This window comes from Mercenaria mercenaria, chromosome 1 (assembly GCF_021730395.1).
Source record: "Mercenaria mercenaria strain notata chromosome 1, MADL_Memer_1, whole genome shotgun sequence".
Lineage (NCBI taxonomy): Eukaryota > Metazoa > Mollusca > Bivalvia > Venerida > Veneridae > Mercenaria > Mercenaria mercenaria.
In genome coordinates, this window is record NC_069361.1 from 100,110,698 (window position 1) to 100,130,714 (window position 20,017).

Below are 20,017 nucleotides of genomic sequence, written 5' to 3' on the forward strand. Positions count from 1 at the left end.
TATAGTCAGAAATTTTTTTTATCTCTTTCATTCATATAATAGATAATTTCACTTATACACAAGAAATGGTCAGCTGGTCACGAATACACTTAAAGTGTCGGTACCACGAGTTTGAAGTCTGTTCCGAGCTGTTGTCGAGCTGTGCGTGTGTAATGCTTTGCTGACGTGGTGTCCATTGATTGCTTTCTGGTCTTAGTCAGTTCAGGTATATTGGCATCACTGTATATGTATACCCCCGAAACTGACAACATATACTTTCCATGTAGGTTTGGTCACCATTTGGCGGTCTGTATACTGCACCAACAATTAGAAAGTTTCAAAAGTAAAACTGATAACCCTCTTGCGCGGTCCAATTTTATATGCAGTGTTACGATTTAAAGAGATCTCTAAAATGACCCATGTACGTGCATACGTGCGTGCGTGCGTGTGTTTGTGTGTGTGTTTGGCGGAGGTGGATGTCTTCCAAGAAAAAAAACGTGAACCAACCAAAACATATTAATTATAAGGCTCCATCGTCATTTAATGACCTAAAAGAGATCGTGCAGACTTGACATCACGAATGAATTTGTAAACAAAATAAACAAAAACAGCTAAAACTAGTCTACGGCTTTCACCCAGTTTGATCTACTTGCTTGTTCTTACAATTTTGCAAAACTCAGTTATTATACATAACAACTGTGTCTTAATTACCTTGTTCTACAGACAGTGCATGAGCACAAATAAACACAACCGAAAATAATCAGTGGTTTTGGTATCTTTATTTAGTCTCAAAGCAACAAGTTCAATTTAAGTTGAGTTGTTGTCGGTTATAGTGAAAGTGGCTGACGCCACGTCATAGATGGCGCTGTTAGGATGCTTGCTCCCGCACTCTCCGTTACAAATGGCTGGAAAAAAATGATAATATTGGTTTATAACCACAGGAATAGTACAATACAGTATTCTGCATTAAAAAAAAATGACAAATAAAAACATCGTCGGTTTCTTTTATGTTTTTTAGAATTACATATAATAATACCATCAGAATAAAGTGTCTAGAAAGTCCCCAAAATTGACAACATTGTATTACCAAATTTTCTTAAACGTTTTACAGCGGATTTACTTTCACTTTTCTACAACTGGGAAAACTTCATGCATAAGTCATTTAGTGAATACTAACGTCTTTAGTCAAACTAAAGCAACGTACGAGTTGTATTGTACAAAAAATAAAAGATCACCCATTTTGACTGTATAGTTTCCAGGTAACCACTGTTCGCACGGTCCCGCAGTGGGGTCACAGTCTGGATCAGGCTCTGCATTAAGTTTAAACGTTCCGTCGTATGTACCAGCAGGGGCAAGCTCATGTAGAAAACTCTGACCTACAATAGAATTGTTGTCAAACTTTAATATATGGTGATAACGCTTTATTGCAGGTAGAATTTCAGACACAATTTCATTATTATGAAAGTGCAACCACGAAATAAAGAAATAAGAAGGACTAAGGAGTTCAGGTCGAACGCAAACCCGAGATTCAACATCAGTTTTTCACCTGTATAGAGGTTTATCGTAATAATATCAAATTGTTGTGCTTGAAAGAATAATGCATAATTACTACTAATTTAGCGATGTAACGATCTTCCAGCCCCATCATGCATTATTATACCGATGTGTGTCAAAACATATTCCTCGTCCAACGTGGCCTTTTCCGCGACGTATATTTATGACATAATCGCAATAAATAGGCCCTATTAAGGTAATTCCAGCCCATGCATAATTGTATCTGTAATTGCATTTCCAGAAATACCGTGATTTTATTTGGATAGCCCCTTATAATATAACGTTGTTTTGTTTTTGTTTTTGTGTTGTTTTTTGTTGTTGTTGTTGTTGTTTTTTATTTCACAAATCGTGTAATATTTACTGGGCTGCCGCATGTCAATAAGAATGCAAATGCTAAATAGGTATATTTTCCAGGCCAGTAAATATGTATTTCATTTAAAACATTTTAAGGTGATCACGTAAAATTATCAATAAACTTGTTTTCTTCACGATGACCCTGAAACATACCATCGACCTGTTGTATTATGATAAAGCCTAAACAGATGTTCAATTTACAGTGCCGCTTAAACTGTAAGTAAGAATTAAGAATGCCAAAGTTCTCCCACTCCGCCACAAACAAAGGACAATAACAAGTAATCACGTGATTTCCATAATAGCGTGGTAATAGGTCTGTGGCCTCGTGCAAGTCTGACAGACCTTGATATGTCGTATTGGACCTAGGTATGTGGTCTCGTGTGAGTCTGACAGACCTTGATATGTCGTATTGGACCTGTGTATGTGGCCTCGTGCGATATTGACAGACCTTGATATGTCGTATTGGACATATGTATGTGGCCTCGTGCGATGTTGACAGACCTTGATATGTCGTATTGGACCTGTGTATGTGGCCTCGTGCGATGTTGACAGACCTTGATATGTCGTATTGGACCTGTGTATGTGGCCTCGTGCGATATTGACAGACCTTGATATGTCGTATTGGACCTGTGTATGTGGCCTCTTGCGATATTGACAGACCTTGATATGTCGTATTGGACCTGTGTATGTGGCCTCGTGCGATACTGACAGACCTTGATATGTCGTATTGGACCTGTGTATGTGGCCTCGTGCGATATTGACAGACCTTGATATGTCGTATTGGACCTGTGTATGTAGTCTCGTGCGATACTGACAGACCTTGGATCTATTTCAGGGTTATAAATGAAATGTAAGTTTCTTATCATTAATTAATGGGCAATATTAAAGTGGTACACATATATCGCACTGGAAAAATCGCATTCTTAAATATTTAATACAGTTAAAACATTTGGGACTTAAATCTATCATTTACCAAGAGGAATTCCATCTACAGTGTCAAGGTCAAGGCTGATTTGTCCAGTGCCAGTGCCGTTCTTGGATACATACTCAAATGAAATGTCGAAAACACCTGAAAATAAATAAAAAGCAAAAGCAATACATTTTAGTATTGGCTTAAAAGAATAAATATTCAAGAAAGGTTAAGTATAATATTCGTTGATAGCGAAAACCTAGTCTATTTTTCATGTGCTTCTGTTCGACAAATAGACACAACCAGAAACTAAAACGACCAAGCATTTACAGGCTATACAGTAGTAAATAAATTTGCTATATGTTATATATTAAACTAACAATCTTCTAAGAGCTGTAACACATCGCCATGCCCATTTTAAAATAGAATTACTATCCTTATATTCTTAAATTACCTATAAACCACCAAAAAAAAAAAACAAGAAAAGTAGGGGTCATGTATCTTCTCAGTGAGATTTCTTGTCTGACAGGTCAACACTATGGAATATATTCCAATGTGGGTATGAACACATGAGTAATATTGTTTGTTTAAATGTCTAAAAATACACAAAATCTCATTGCAAATGTTGCCAAAATGTCAAGTATATGTCAACAATGAAATAAAAACAGGAACTGGCTTACATAAAACATAAAAATGCCACTTTATCTGGGCTAAATGAGGATTTTTTCTTTCCGCCATTATTCGACTAGAAGTGCTGCTTGATTACCTATTTAGTACTATTGTTCCTACATAGGAGCAGAAATAGCAACGAAGATGCATACTGGTCCAGTGCCTAAATCCGGACGGTGCTTAATAATTCGGACACCTTTAAAAACGCTTTCCGATCGTGATTTTTTGCTGGAATGAACATGATCGACACAGACGAACGTTTTTATATGACCAGTTGTCAACTTCAGTGTGTGAATGTAAGTATTTCCTGAGAAAATTACCTTCAAATATCCGCATCGCTAAAAGTAAAAATTTTGTGTCGTGGGGGATGACGTCATACAGCGCACGCCAGTTATTTGATGTGCGGCGATGTACTAATTTAATGAGGAAACAATTCTGCCTGTTGCAGACGACTCTCAAAACTGACGTAAAACATGTTTTACAATTCTGTACTTACCATCAATATTTATTTAAGAAATTTAACCGATTTCTGTTATTTATCGCATAGTGCGGCAATTTTCCTTTGATCTTTGCAGCATGTTATACATAGTAACACACATTATTACTACAAAACTGTGCTGATATCTTACAAAACTGTTGCGATATATATCAACACGGAAATCTCTATGGAGTTTCATAAGAAAAAAAGTGTTCCGATATATATCAGCACAGTAAAACTGTTCCGATATATATCGGAACACTTTTTCTCTATTGAGGTCCTATTAAGGGAGTATAATTTTTTCTTTTCAAAGAAAAGATGATTTTAGCTCCAATTTACAGTTCACAGAGAAAGAATTGTCACAAACACCTACATTTATAAAGTAAAAGAATAAATAAACTAGATTATTTCAAAAACTTGATAGTCATTGCCAAATTCAGAAATACATGAAATATATGAAATTCTGAGATTTCTCAAATGTTTCTTTTTCTTTGATTTTTTTTACAAACAAAACAACAAGTTTTACAATATGTCCAGCCAATGAAATGCAAAGATTTAAAACCAATGCAGAAATTTGTTGGGTACTTTTATCTGGGGAACACATTTTCTAAAACAGAAGTTTTAGTGTTTCAGTCAGCGAGGCGCAGAAAGGGAATCAAAATAATAAAAACAATAATAAACAAATTTAAATGAAAATAATATATAAATTTTAATGATAAACTATGCGATAAAACAGTTATAATATGTATGCTCGTGTGTTACCAGGATATATCAGAGCTAGGGGTACATCTCGTTATTTTTCTCTTCACATATCTGTCTCGGCCTACCGGCCTCGACGATATGTGCAGAGAAAAATACCCTCGATGTACCCCTAGCTCTGATATATCCTGGTAACACACTCTCACACATACTATAACTATTACATAATAATTAATTCAATAGAGAAGAAAATGCCAGCATTTTGCAGACAAGGGAAGCAATTCATAAGATAAAATCGGCGCGGCGTCATTATAGTGCATATTTGCGTCAAAAAGTATAACGACAGCAACAGAATCTGCATGTGGGTGAGAAAAATTGTAAACATTAATTTTCGCTAAGATATATTTTATTGCGTATTATAATCATTATTGTTATATTTGGCAGTTACACATTAAATTAGAAACTAGTCCTCATGATCACGTGATTAACAGGTAATAAAACTTCAATCGAACGGAGATGTCTGTATACATTCACATGATTGAATTTGACTGCTTTGTTTCAAACAAAGTCGTGTTCATTTTTATTTTTTGGTGCACAGATTCGTTGCATTTCATACCGAAATAGTGTCCGAATATTTAAGCACTCTGAAGGTCGATTTTGACAGCTTTTACCGGCCCACTTCGGATGACTTTTTCTATGATGAAATCAGCAATATACGACTTTCTTGTTTTGCATAGAGATTTATAAAGAACCTAAAATTATACATTTGAAATGTGATGCAAGTGCAGTTTTGGAATGCAAAGTTATCGTCATAAAACCACCAAAAGTGTCCGGATTTAGACACTGGACCAGTATATATGAATAGAACATATGTTATGAAAAAGCAAAAACATCAATGGTTGAATCCCAGGCTAGAGAAAACCAAAACCTTTCTACTTCTTTGTTTCGTGTACTATAATTGCGTAAATTATAATTTCGAGTGCTTAACGAGAAGGAAGCATCTCTATTTCTTGTATTCCAAATAAAATTATGTCATACTACATAAGTGCTGTCTCATTCATATAAAAACCAGGGGTGAGACAAACCTTGTGGTCCTGATTTCGGATCAATTTCGAAAGTAGTGAACTTTGCATCACCATTGTCGTTAACGGGACAGACTGGAATCAGTTCACAGTAATATATGGGATCTAGATCTTCCCTGTTAAAACAAGATGGCTATTAGTACTATTGTAACATCAGTAATTTAGTGTGTTTAGTCTATTTCTATTCCTTTAGTTCAAAAATCACAAGTTCACATCTAATATCAACCAATGTTAACTGAACTCGATGTCTGTTCCATCCAGGCACATGCTTCTCAAAAAAATTGCAGAATTGATTGTTTTACGAATGCCAACATAGTGCATTAATAGAATATCTTGAACATGTAAGAAAATAACAGTGGTCAAACCGTTTACTAATTCTTCGAAACTACTCAAAGTAATAAATCGTTGGAAGAAGATACACTTAAGCTGAAGAAGGAGTAGAGTTGGCATACTTCTGTATAATGTTTACGAATTCCTTCACTCCTACCACATCACACAGGATGGTGCAAACAAAACCGATAGCCTGATTTCCGATCTTGTCAGCGAACGCTTGACAAAGATCTCCACACGAGTCGACAACACCCACCTCTGAAAATGCACATTACAGGCAATGATTTGATAAATCGTTTTTTAACTCTTTGGAGCAAACATACATAGAACACTTCTTTTTCCAAATTTGCTTTATTACATATATTTTTAAACAAGAACGTCAAAAAAATATCGACATGATAAAAAAGTAAATAAATAAAAACTTCACAATACGTTAAATTGTAAGAAGATCCTGTTGAAGAATAGAAAGCAGCCAAAGTAAAATTATAGTAGACTTGGTTTCATTGAGACCATGAGAGGTAATCCCTCGAGCCCATAGCACAGTTTAAGCAGAATTCTGTTAGTCAGAAATGTTGGATGAACTCCATGATCAAAAAGGACCGGCCTTCATTTTATAATTAAGTGATGTAACATCGGCGGCGACGTCTAGTTGATAAATACGCGTTATTCTATAGCCATTATTGCTTAATCTGAGTTGTAGATCTATTAGATATAGCTACTTACGGAGAATAAACTGTAAGAGACCGTTAACTGCTTGTCCAGCAAACTCAACACACAATGAACACACGCTGTCACCTACTTTATTGGCATTGCTGCCCACACTGCTGACCTCTGTGATATAGTTGTGTTGTTGCCGGGTGATCGATGACGAGACACGCGCACCGAACGTGCTCGACAGGAGTATGGTAATAGATAATAAAACGTACGCGGGCTAGAAAAGGAAGAACGTGAGTTTTGAGAACTGACTTTTTATACATGTACAAAAATTATATAGAAAAAGAATGTACAGTGCAAGGTCTCAGTCAACGCGAAAAACATACAAATAAAAGTTTCAACGATTTTACAGACTTTTTAACATTCGTGAAGTCAGTAAGAATCGTTATGTCTACTTACAATTCACCAAAAAAAATGTAACTGCATAAAGAATATTAACTTATAAAAGAACTGAATATTAATATTACATTTTCCAGTCAGGGTTTATGGGAAAGCTGGAAATTACTGCACTGAAAAACAACTATTTCCTACAACGATAGACTTATGCAAAGAGCTATAAAAATAAGTATTTTATACTTCTTTGACTTATGTAAACAGCAATGAATTGTTATTTTAACTTTATTTTGCATTCTTAAAAGTTAAGAGTAAAATCAAACAAATTCAAAGGTCTTGGTTGTTTTCTCCCAAGATATGAGCCTAAAACATATGGACAGGTCTTTACAAAACTATCTGTCCTATTTCGCGCACATTTATTTTTTTCCATGAAATTAATCGTTGTTATTTTATGATAAAAAAATGTATTTTGCAAAATGCAAGTTTTATTCTGTACTAATATAAACAGGTATTAATGACAATTAATGTGTATACTTACAGACATTTTTGTCGTCTTTGGCAGTTAACGCAGATAAAATGCCGCCGTTATCTCTACTTATTAAGACCTAAAATTGCTTATCTGTTGTTCTAAATGCTAGTGGTAAGTATAAACAAGGTATGTCGCAAGTAGGCCAACTACATGTAATACTTTTAGGACTGTATATCAGTGACCATTTTGACTGACAAAAAGAACCAGTAGATATGCTTGAATGTTTCGTCCTGCATTTTTATTACTAATGAATAAGTAATTCGTATTCATATAATATCGTTTTAGGCCGACTCTGGTCGTGCTTTCATTGTCACTGAAAGTTTATAAAATGGCGCTGGTTAGATGTCCGGTGCATCGACTCTCGATTCGTGAGTCGACTCGTTTTTTGTGTATAAAATTACAAATTATTTGGTTGCAATCCCCTAGAAGATCATCCCACAAACACAAACACGTCATTGAGACACTATCTTACAGGTTTATCTCTGCAACCACCGAGTATTACAACAAGGTCTACATTTCCATGCAATAGTCTCCCACCTGACACCCTTCCAACTCTCGAGCAGTTCAATGTTGTTGTTAGCAACATTGAATATGCTGCTTTTCAACCGTTTTTATCTTTAAAATCACCAACACATTTCCTTTCCCTGTTTACTTGCCCCATTTTCCTTTTATTTCTAATGACAATCGTTGTGGCTTCGACGCAGACGAAATTGTCTACGTCCGACAGTAACGAAAGGTATACAGACACAGACAGTAGTACAACTTTCCCGCGTAAATGTCAAAAACCAGGTCACATGATCGGCTATGATCACGTGACAGTCGTCAAGGTGTCCTAATTTGCATAATATTGTTTAACAATGGCCGACAGGTGAAAACAAGCAAAACAACGTGAAATAAATAAACTCAGACTGTTGAAATGGCAGACACAGTTCATTCGCGTCCCAAAACTTACGAGCTTGATTTAGATAATCAGAAAAAGAACGTCTTCGTGACACAGTTGCATGACAGGTATGTGGATTGCGTGCCGTTAATTGAAAATTAATTGGAGATCAAGGTTTTGGTCATTATTTATTCATTCGTGAGCGAGTATTCACGGAATATATACATAAAACGTTAATGAAGTTAACATTAAGCTGGATGCATAGCACACTAAAAGTACTGTGCTCAATAGACATATATGGCCCTGGAAAATGGCCTATCAGGGCTTGTGTCAACTATAAAATATCAGATCATAAAATAAGCCATCCCCATAAGACAGATGAGTAAGGCTACCTAACTGTGACAATTGGAACCTAAGGTGTGGTTACCGCATACTTGTTTGGTCATTTATTTGTAATATGGTGAATCTCTGGTTAATGTGTGAGACTTGTATGTTGCAGTATAAACTTGGTCACATTTTGGGAGATTATGTATCAGGCAGTCAGTTAGCTTATGCATTAAAATCCTCGCCCAGAAAGTGAGGGGTGCCGAGTTTGAGTCTCAAATGGACATCACATTTTTCTCATCATTTGAGAATAAATGAGCCGCACCATGAGCAAACCAGCATAGTGCATTTGCGACCAGCATGGATCCAGACCAACCTGCGCATCCACGCAGTCTGGTCAGGCCTATTGCAATTAGAGAAACCGTTAGCCAACAGCATGGATCCTGACCAGACTGCACGGTTGCAAATGCACTATGTTGGTTTTCTCATGGTGCGGCTCAAATCATGTTTTGTACTATTTGATTAACTGACTATGAATGTGATTTAAGTTTGGTCAGAATGGTTCAAGAAAAGTGCAGCTACCCAGGACCCAAGAATACCATTCTGATTACTAAATACAAACTGTGTACTTGTGTAACATTATAGTTATTACATCTGTAGATCTACAATTTGTTTAAGAATTACTGTACAGTGGCTTAAGTTGGGATTTGTTGCAGTTTGTTTTTATCCAATGCCTGTTTATGATCCCTCATTAACATACATCTTCAAATCGAAAGTACCTTGTCACATTGTGTACATCCATAGTGACACTGACACATCCAATACATACTCGATTCTGTGAAGTGTGTTGCTTAAAAAATTGTGTCTATACTTTTTGTATCAGTTATTTTAATTACTAGTATGACAGTGTTTATTTGCAGCCTTTATGGTTACTGTTTAATATTATAACAGCTAGATGTTATCAGACTCGGACTCTTATTTCTATGTTTGTAAAGTTTTCTGTATGTCTACAGGGATGATGAAGATGATATTACAGCATTTCCCGTTGTCAAGGAGACAGGTGACAAGCTCATCGAGACGGGAATTAACACCCTGCAGCGAACTTTACTGCTTAAAAAAGAAGTTGAAGTTGACAGGGTACAAGCAGAACTAGAGGCAAAGCGACATGAATTTAAACAAAGAATGGAGGCTTGCGCTCAGCGCCAGATTGAAATACAAAAGAAACAGCAAAGGGTGAGTGGGATGTGTTAAACTGACTCAGACTTACTATATAATTATGTAGTCCTTACTTCTAATTGTGGTATATTGACCAGGCAGAAAGAAAGTGTCTAGAATGCTTGTTAATTTTTATCTCCTGTGAAATTATTAAAGTTTGTCGGGGACTAATTTTCAGGGTTACATCAGTTCCTGAAACTAAATCCTTAACAAATAAGCATATTTTTATTTATGTATTTACCTCCACAAATTAATTTGCCAACAAAATTGTAGTTTTTTTTGCAAAAAAAAAAAAGAAGAAGAATTTTATATGCCCATGAAGGTAAATACATGTAGTGTCACAGTATCTGAGCTTTAAAATAGCTCCTAGTACCCATGGTGAATTAATGGTATGCAGATGTAAATAAAATTCTGACATGAATGAAATGTATAATATTATCTTCTGTTTTTTGGACAGTCTGCTACTTTGTAATGATCATGTTTCAGTTTGGTTACATTTACAAGTTCAGATACATTGTATTCTTCCTATAAATTAGTCTGGAAATTATATTTAGTTTTTAGTAATTCATTTCAAAGGGTCTCATTTTACCAGTGAAATATTTCAGCAAGATTATTTGTTTATTGTTTTATGTGCAGTCATGTTTGTATAACTTGATAAGAGGATATATAAATATAAATGTCAAAAATTGTTTGAAATTAACCCTTACCCTGCTAAATTTCTACAATGAACTTGTCCATCTGTCAGTTTGGACATTACCATTAACTGTTAAAAGGGATGCTTACCAAAAATATACTGATTGAATGGGGAACAGTGCAGACTTTGATCAGACTGCACAGATGTGCAGGCTGATCATGATCTGCACTGGTCGCAAAGGCAGAATCAATCGTGTCCAGCATGATAATTTAAAGATAGTTTTACAAAATAAACTGTGTTATATGACCAGGAGAAATAAGTTTAATAATACTTTTTCAGATGAAAGACAGGGTTTCAAAGTTTGAGACATTTTTGAAAGAGAATGAATTGAAGAGAAGAAGAGCTATTCAGAAATATCAGACAGAAGTGAAGTTAAAAGAACAGAAAACAAAAGAACTTGAACAATTGCAAGATGAACTTGAAACTGTTAAAGACTTGTAAGTAGTTAAGTTTAGATAAATTTTGCTGTGTGAGGAGGGGTTTGTCTGACAGTTTTTACAAACAGATTCTATTCAGTATACATGTACCACAAAAATACCCAAAAGTCAAGATTTTACAATTCACAAGTATTTTTTTAAATAAGGCATAGGTTATAGCATTATGTAAACATGAATCCTAGTCGCCCCAGTGATATACCTTTCAATGTTAATGAAACCTCCATCATGCAGAACTTTGTGTTATTTGCCCACCCAGCTCTAAAAGAAGTAAAACAGTTTCAAAGGTGACAGTCAACTGTTTTTGAATGGAATATGAATTAACAAGAGGGTCAAGATGACCCTGGATCGCTCACCTGAGTAATATGAGCTACATGTTTCAAATGACAAACTGATGATTTTTAGAATTTTTTTGGAAGATTTTCTGATGTACAATCAAGTAACCCCTGCGGGGAGGGGGGGGGGGTTGAACAAAGTTTGTAGAAGTGTACTAGGCAATGTTACATATCAAATATCTAAGATCTAGGCCTTCTGGTTTATTTTTAGCAAATTTATGAAGATTTCCCTATGTACAATCAAGTAACCCCTGGGGCTGGGTCAATTTGACCATGGGGGGTCAAGATTTGAACAAATTTTGTAGAGGTCCACTAGGCAATGCTACATGTCAAATATCTAAGCTCTAGGCCTTCTGGTTTATTTTTAGAAAATTTTGAAGATTTTTCTATTTACAATCAAGTAACCCCATGGGGCGGGGTCATGATTTTAACAAATTTTGCTACATGTCAAATATCTAAGCTCTAGGCCTTCTGGTTTATTTTTGGAAAATATTTGAAGATTTTCCTATGTAAAATCAAGTGACCCCTGTGGCGGGGTCAATTTTGACCCCGGGGGTCTCATGATTTGAACAAATCTTGAGAAGGTCCACTAGGCAATGCTGCATGTCAAATATCTAAGCTCTAGGCCTTCTGGTTTATTTTTAGAAAAATTTTGAAGATTTTCCTATGTTAAATCAAGTGACCCCTGGGGCGGGGTCATGATTTGAACAAATCTTGTAAAGGTCCACTAGGCAATGCTACATGTCAAATATCTAAGCTTTAGGCCTTCTGGTTTATTTTTTAATTTTTTTTGAAGATTTTCCTATGTAAAATCAAGTGACCCCTGGGGCGGGGTCAGTTTTGACCCCGGGGGTCATGATTTGAACAAATTTTGTAGAGGTCTACTAGGCAATGCTACATGTCAATATCTAAGCTCTAGGCATTCTGGTTATTTTTAATTTTTTTGAAGATTTTCCTATGTAAAATCAAGTGACCCTCTGGCGGGTCAGTTTTGAACCCGGGGTCATGATTTGAACAAACTTGGTAGAGGTCACTGACAAGTTGTTAAGTTACTGCAAGTAATATCAATATAAGATCTAGGCCTTCTGGTTTATTTTTAGCAAATTTATGAAGATTTCCCTATGTACAATCAAGTAACCCCTGGGGCTAGGTCAATTTGACCATGGGGGGGTCAAGATTTGAACAAATTTTGTAGAGGTCCACTAGGCAATGCTACATGTCAAATATCTAAGCTCTAGGCCTTCTGGTTTATTTTTAGAAAATTTTGAAGATTTTTCTATTTACAATCAAGTAACCCCATGGGGCGGGGTCAGTTTGACCCTGGGGTCATGATTTGAACAAATTTTGTAGAAGTCTACTAAGCAATGCTACATGTCAAATATCTAAGCTCTAGGCCTTCTGGTTTATTTTTAGAAAATATTTGAAGATTTTCCTATGTAAAATCAAATGACCCCTGTGGCGGGGTCAATTTTGACCCCGGGGGTCATGATTTGAACAAATCTTGTGAAGGTCCACTAGGCAATGCTACATGTCAAATATCTAAGCTCTAGGCCTTCTGGTTTATTTTTAGAAAAATTTTGAAGATTTTCCTATGTTAAATCAAGTGACCCCTGGGGCGGGGTCATGATTTGAACAAATCTTGTAAAGGTCCACTAGGCAATGCTACATGTCAAATATCTAAGCTCTAGGCCGTCTGGTTTGTTTTTAGAAAATTTTTGAAGATTTTCCTATGTAAAATCAAGTGACCCCTGGGGCGGGGTCAATTTTTGACCCCGGGGGTCATGATTTGAACAAATTTTGTAGAGGTCTACTAGGCAATGCTACATGTCAAATATCTAAGCTCTAGGCGTTCTGGTTTATTTTTTAATTTTTTTTGAAGATTTTCCTATGTAAAATCAAGTGACCCCTCTGGCGGGGTCAGTTTTGACCCCGGGGTCATGATTTGAACAAACTTGGTAGAGGTCCACTAGGCAATGCTTCACACCAAATATCTAAGCTCTAGGGCATCTGGTTTTTGAGAAGAAGATTTTTAAAGTTTTTCCTTTCGGTTGCCATGACAACCAGAGTTCTGCATGGAATTCAATTCTTTGAACAATTTTGAATGGGGGCCACCCAAGGATCATTCCTGTGAAGTTTGGTGTAATTCTGCCTAGTGGTTTTCAAGAAGAAGATTTTTTTAGAAATTGTTGACGCACGACTGACGATGGACGACGGACATCAAGCGGTCACAATAGCTCACCTTGTCACTTTGTGACAGGTGAGCTTAAAAAAAATTATGATATGTTTGCAAAAAATATGATGGCATTTTGTTCGCATTAGTAGAATTGAGCATAGGTTTGTCAGTATTTCATGTTTTATATCTACTTTTACTTTTTTGATCTAATTTGGAAATGAATAAAATTTTCTTCCAGATTAGCACGGTTAGAGAAAAAAGTTTCTAGGTACAAGAAGTTTGAAGATTATTTATTGCGGGTGATTGATGTCATGCCAGAAGATTATCTAGCTGCCTCTGATGATAAAATGAAAGGACTTATGTCTCGACATCGTACTCTCAGTGATTCCAATGTACATCTAGTCAGTAAACTGGAATCTATGTCAGATGAGGTATGAATAGGGGGAGAAAAGAAATCCTTTTGCAACAGTTTTAAAAAAATATTCTGTCTCATTATTTTTGATACGCCCGAAGAGACATATTATGTTATGAAACTGGTGTCCGTCTCTCTGTCCGTTAACAATTTCATGTTGGCTCTGTGACTCTTGAAGTCCTTGAAGGATTTCAAACAAACTTTACTCAAATGTTCACCACGTTGAGACAACGTGCAGAGCGCATGTTTGCGGATGGCTCACTTTAAGGTCAAGGTCATATGACTTTGTTGTGGGTCCGCTCTGTAAACTGCTTGAAGGATTTTAAAGAAACTTGACACAAATGTTCATCACATCAAGACGATGTGCAGAGTGCATGTTTTTGATGGCTCGCTTCAAGGTCAAGGTCACGCTTGGGGGTCAGAGTTCATATGACTTTGCTTAGTGTGTATATTGCTCTGTATTGCAATACTCTTGTTTCTGTTTGACAGATCCCCCTTTTGGCTCGACTATTCAAAGAATAGATTGAGCTACTGGACTCACCCATGCGTCCGCATCAGCGTCCGCATCCCGATTTGGTTAAGTTTTTGTATGTAAGCTGGTATCTCAGTAACCACTTATGGGAATGGATTGAAACTTCACACACTTGTTTACTGTGATGATCTGACATGCAGTGCACAGGTTCCATAACTCTACTTTGTGTTTTTACAAAATTATGCCCCTTTTTTGACTTAGCAGTTTTTTGGTTAAGTTTTTGTATGTAAGCTTGTATCTCAGTACCCACTAATGGGAATGAATTGAAACTTCACACACTTGTCCATTGTCATGAGCTGATATGCATTGTTCAGGTTCCATAACTCTGTTTTGCAATAACTAGAGATTAAAAAATCGTTTAAAAACCTTCAGGATGTACTTCTGATGCAACTTTACAAAATTATGCCCCTTTTTCGACTTTAATATTCATTCAATTGATAAGACTGTTGAATAGTCAAGCGTTGCTGTCCTCTGACAGCTCTTGTTTGTTAACTTGGAATAATTTTTTTTATTGAATTACTTCCCTTTTATGTTACTCTAAATAGCTTATTTTGTAACTTTTTTATCATTGACCATAGGAAAAAACTAGACCACTTTTCTGTGGTACAACATGGATGGTACCTCCAATTCTTAGGTGTTTTTTGACATATCTGTACTTGGTAAGGATTTTTTAGCAGACTCTGTGGACTTAGAATTTTTTTTGAATGTCTTCCCTTTGTTGTTCCTGTCCTTCGGGCTTCAACAGTCAAGTTCTTTGAATATTGCTTCCGGCCTCCTTTTATAATATAACCCTTCAAGCGTATATTGCCCTGCTTGGCGGAGCTCTTGTTTTCACTTCAAATGTTTTAGTATCAACTGATCATATATGTAAAACTCCACAGTCAAATGTCTCCAAAGTTCGGACAGTTGCAAGCTAACATACTTTACCAGGAAAATAATTTCCCTTGCAATGGGTAGAGAAAGAAAACATTTTGTTTCAAAAGGAGCTCCTGTAAACCAGACTTTGATATTGGCTGTATGTAGTACAGTTGATGCTGGTAAGAAAGAGTTCCACAATGTGCATTTATCAAGGGTATGGTTAAAATAATCCAATTGATTGCAGGTAAAGAATTTATAGAGTGTGGTTTGAAGTAATGTAGAAATCATCTGCTAACTTTCCATAATTCCAGCTTTTTAGATCCAGGGGCAGAGGAAATAGCTGATAATACCTAACATGTTAATTTGTTTCCTTTTGCGACAGACTACATGTACACATCCGCGCAGTCTGGTCAGGATCCATGCTGTTCACTAACAGTTTCTCCAATTCCAATAGGCTTTAAAAGTGAACAGCATGGAGCCTGACCAGACTGCGCGGATGCGCAGGCTGGTCTGGATCCATGCTGGTCGCAAACCCACTATGTTGGTTTTCTCATGGCACGGCTCATATATTTTAACACAGCTTGAGATATTGAAAGCAGAACTGGATCAGATGAAAACTGCCCACAATAAACAGGTCATCTCTATCAACAGCGAACTGTCAAAACTACAACAACATCACGAGGAGGAGAATGACAGTAACCAGAAAATGGAAAATAAATATAACGCTACCAAAGGTGGACTCAGGGAAAAGGTGTGTGATAAGCTGTTAATACTTTAATGCTTTTAAGTTACTGTTAAGGAGATTTATTAAGTAGTTTCTAAGACTTGGGCGGTTTTCATTTTCAGAAAAAAAAGCCAAAATTTGTCCAGTATTAGCTTTCATATGTTATATACCCAATTTGATTCTTTCATTCAATATGAGGGGCAAGGTTGCTGTTTTCGAATCACTTGCCCTTCATGGATGTGGGTTCAAAACCTCACTTAGGTGTAGAACAAATTCTGCAGTGAAATTATTTTAATTTGTGGGCATGAAATTTTGTGATTCTGGCTAAAGTGGCTATTTGATGGGAGTACAAATTTGGGGATTTTAGTTTCTGAAGATTAATTGAGTGGGAGTTTTATATGTTTGTTGGGATTAGTTTTTTTGTTTTTATGCAACTACAAAATCCTTGGGGGGGAAAAAGGCTCACAAAAATATTGCTATTTCACAGTAAGTAAAACTAAAAGCGTCATGAATATAACCCAGTCGACAGTAGAAAATAAAACATTTCACAAGAAATAAATGTTTTCTACTAGTTAATTTATATAAGACTAAATATGTTCATTTAAGGTAGTATACCGGTGTAACTGCCCAGTTTTCCCCCCAGTCAGTTCTTCCCCCCATAGTCAGTTTTTTCCCCCCTTGGAATTAGTTTTTCTGATAGGGGGAAGATTTACAAGGGTAATGACAGTACGCAGTTTCCTTTTGAATATATATTCAACATGTACAATTTCGGCATTCTCCGGTTGTTATAAAAATAAGTTTTTGTTATGGCCGAAGGATGCCGAAATTGCATACGAAGAATACGTTACCGCACGGAAATTGCTGATTGTCATCACAGGTCCGCTACCTTAAAGATTATCACAGTTGTCATGACTAGTTTATCTTGTATTGAACATTTCCTTGTAGAGAACGGAGCTGGGAGTTATAATGATGGCTATAGATAATATAGCAGAGATCTGTCACAAACGACTAGACATTCCTGTACAAGAAATGTCACTGGAAACTAAACTACATAGAATCAGGGTTTGTCACATTTCATTCCTATTTGTGTCTTTTATCCATGGCTGTGTAAGACAAATTGTCACAAAGTGCATTGGATCACCATTACCAGCTTTTTAACTGCTGAATTATATCACATAAAACTCCATTGTAAATGAGATGTTGTCATATATAAATACCAATCAAATGTTTTTGTCAAAGAAGTATGTAGATTGAATATATCCTCATTCTGCCTTGATCTGCCTTTCTGGTTTTGTTTAAAGGTGTTACTAGTACATAAAAGACCTGATGTCAAAAGAGATCTGTTTCTTCTACTTTCAGGATTATGTAAATGATCAGGCTGATGTAGCAGTAATGGCACGTCCAACCGAAGATGATGAGTCACCATCAGGAAGTAGAAGGGGCAGTGTTGACAATACAAAAAAGTCAAATAAAGTCAAAAAGAAAGTGAAACTCAATGGATAGTCATGATAAATAGATAGCATAACATATAAATTGTTTAACAGACCCAAGTGCTCGTGTTTAATATTGAAGTGGAGTTTGGCCGAAAATCAGACACACTGAACCAACCAAAGTAAACTCAAATGGAATGTGAAACTGAGTCCAATTTTAAGGGCAATATTTTACAAACAGTTCACAGTATATGTGTTTTCAGTTGGCTTGAAATGATAATCCATTTAAGATTTTCCACCCAGTTGGTAAATAATTGCCCACATGACTGTGTCTTGTATACTGCAGGCTTTCTGCTTTAAGGTTTGTTTGTAGTTATGGCCCTTGAAATAGTCAGCGTTGCCTTATTTCACATTGACAGCACATTAGCAGCCATATTACTTGAGCAATCTTAATGAAACTTTGTAGTTCTTTGCAGAAGGAAGTAAGGTCTTCAGTTAACATGGTGTACTTTTTAGAAGGCTTGTACAGGGAAGAAATAGATTTGCAGCTAGTTACGCACTAAAATGTAGATTATAACAAATTGTAACTAAATTAATCTGTTCTTCTTTGATGGTTCATACATGACATTATTTGCTCAATGTGTATACAATAAATGTAGATCTGTAGGTGTTGCTTTTTGTAAAGCCTATGATTTTTATTGATTTAATTTTGTTGTTAAGTATTTGTTTGTTAAACTGCCAGCATTTATTTTTGATCAACTGTGTTATAGTCTGTGAACAATGGTCTGTGCCATGTGGGTATTGTAAAAAGGTGTAACACTTCTTAAGCTTGGTTTCTTTGCATTAGTTGCACAGTCTTTTTGACATTGTGTAGAGGTAGATCTAACACATTGTGTAGAGGTAGATCTAACACATTGTATAGAGGTAGATCTAACACATTGTGTAGAGTGCTCATATTTATATTAGCTTATGAGGCACTGTACAAATGTCAAAGCCGGTTCCAATCCTGTCTCCATCTACAATGGCCTTACTTCTTATTCTTTCTATGAAATAGAGGGGAGACATGGGTGATTTTTCTGTGTCTATCCATCAGTTCTTATGCAAATCTGCTTTAGATATACTTTGTGAATTTGCCCCCATGTGGTTCTGGGACGATCTGTGTATGAAAAGAATTGGAACCACTGCCTTACCCTTGCATGATCGTATGAGGCGACTAATAGGGTCTTAACACTTGGTTTTGCAGTAACTCTGTGATTCAAGCAGGTATGCAAATTTTGATTCCATACCTCATGTGTTTTTTTTCAATGTAAATAAGATGTGGAACCAAAATTTGTAGTCCTGTTTGGTGCCATATAACCTGTACTGTGTTGGTGCGCCGTAAAACCCAAATAAATAAATGTGGAAGAAAAATGCATGTTGTAATGCAGGTGTCACTTTTGTTGCATATATTAATTGATTTTAGCCTTTAACTACAATGTAAATATTATATGAACTATTTTTAGATGTTTTTATAAAGCATTGTTTTATCAGGTGGCCTTCCATGTGTATTTATGATTTTAAATTATACTACAATTTATTACAATTTATATTTTATATACCAGTATATATAAAACATTAAATTTTTCTCTTGGATGTTTTGCAGTAAAAGGCATGCTATATTTTGTATGAAATGTTTTAATGTATGTTTAAGTTATGACATTGCAGTCCATTAAATATAAACTATGCAGTTAAGTGTTGTTGTTTATCAAACAGTCAAGGCTGTCAAGTGGTTTCTCGCCCGATTTATCACGGTTCATATGCGAAAGAATTGAACAAGGGCATTAGCCAAAGTGGTTAAATATCCAGGGTCTGAATGATGAACCATGGTAAATTAGACGATAAATAACAAGACCTTAATTGTTTCATTCATACGTTTGGTAAAAATTATGCTTGACTTCATTTATCTGAGTAGTTACAAATCGGACATTATGTGACAATTTGACGTCGTAATTGACATAATTATGATCTCTTACCAATCAGCACTTCAACCGTTGTTTATCACAGAATATACATAGTTTGACCTTTGTTTAACTGGTAATCAAATCGAGCCTTGCTAGAATCTGTCGTAGACATACTGCTACTTTGTGCCATACTGGTGTGATCACACATTCATCACATAAAGATTATTCCTTCTGTGCTGAGTTTGGCACTACTGTAAAAGCATATATTTTCGCTGGGTCAAAATTCCGCGAATTTTAAATTTTGAGTACGTTCGAGAGGTTTAATATTCGAGAAATTGTTAAAATGGTATCCTACTTTAATTTGAATTATACCAATGGTAAATATTTATGCGATGATTATTTTTCACGAGATGTAGAGCCTCGCGAATATAGCAA

At 35.9% G+C, this 20,017-nt stretch overlaps 2 protein-coding genes across 3 annotated transcripts; one reads left to right on the forward strand and one right to left on the reverse strand.

The window, feature by feature from the left end:
* Positions 1 to 742: 742 nt before the first annotated feature.
* On the reverse strand, positions 743 to 7,796 carry LOC123528915 (countin-1-like). Its single transcript, XM_045308993.2, has 7 exons — positions 7,641 to 7,796; positions 6,779 to 6,986; positions 6,178 to 6,313; positions 5,729 to 5,841; positions 2,861 to 2,956; positions 1,215 to 1,355; positions 743 to 884 (listed from the first exon to the last, which is right to left on the reverse strand). The coding sequence occupies exons 1-7, from the start codon at positions 7,644 to 7,646 to the stop codon at positions 787 to 789; spliced, it is 798 nt and encodes a 265-aa protein (XP_045164928.2). The 5' UTR covers positions 7,647 to 7,796; the 3' UTR covers positions 743 to 786.
* Positions 7,797 to 8,451: 655 nt separating this feature from the next.
* LOC123528908 (coiled-coil domain-containing protein 42 homolog) lies at positions 8,452 to 19,368 on the forward strand. 2 transcript variants are annotated; one of them, XR_008366259.1, is made up of 8 exons: positions 8,452 to 8,639; positions 9,849 to 10,068; positions 11,024 to 11,181; positions 13,925 to 14,117; positions 16,069 to 16,239; positions 17,158 to 17,274; positions 17,572 to 18,518; positions 18,567 to 19,368. XR_008366259.1 is itself a non-coding variant. In XM_045308982.2 (7 exons), the coding sequence occupies exons 1-7, from the start codon at positions 8,548 to 8,550 to the stop codon at positions 17,713 to 17,715; spliced, it is 1,095 nt and encodes a 364-aa protein (XP_045164917.2). In that variant the 5' UTR covers positions 8,452 to 8,547; the 3' UTR covers positions 17,716 to 19,368. The 2 variants fall into 2 exon arrangements, 1 of the variants encoding a protein (XP_045164917.2); XM_045308982.2 differs by having other exon boundaries at positions 17,572 to 19,368.
* The last annotated feature ends 649 nt before the right edge of the window (positions 19,369 to 20,017 follow it).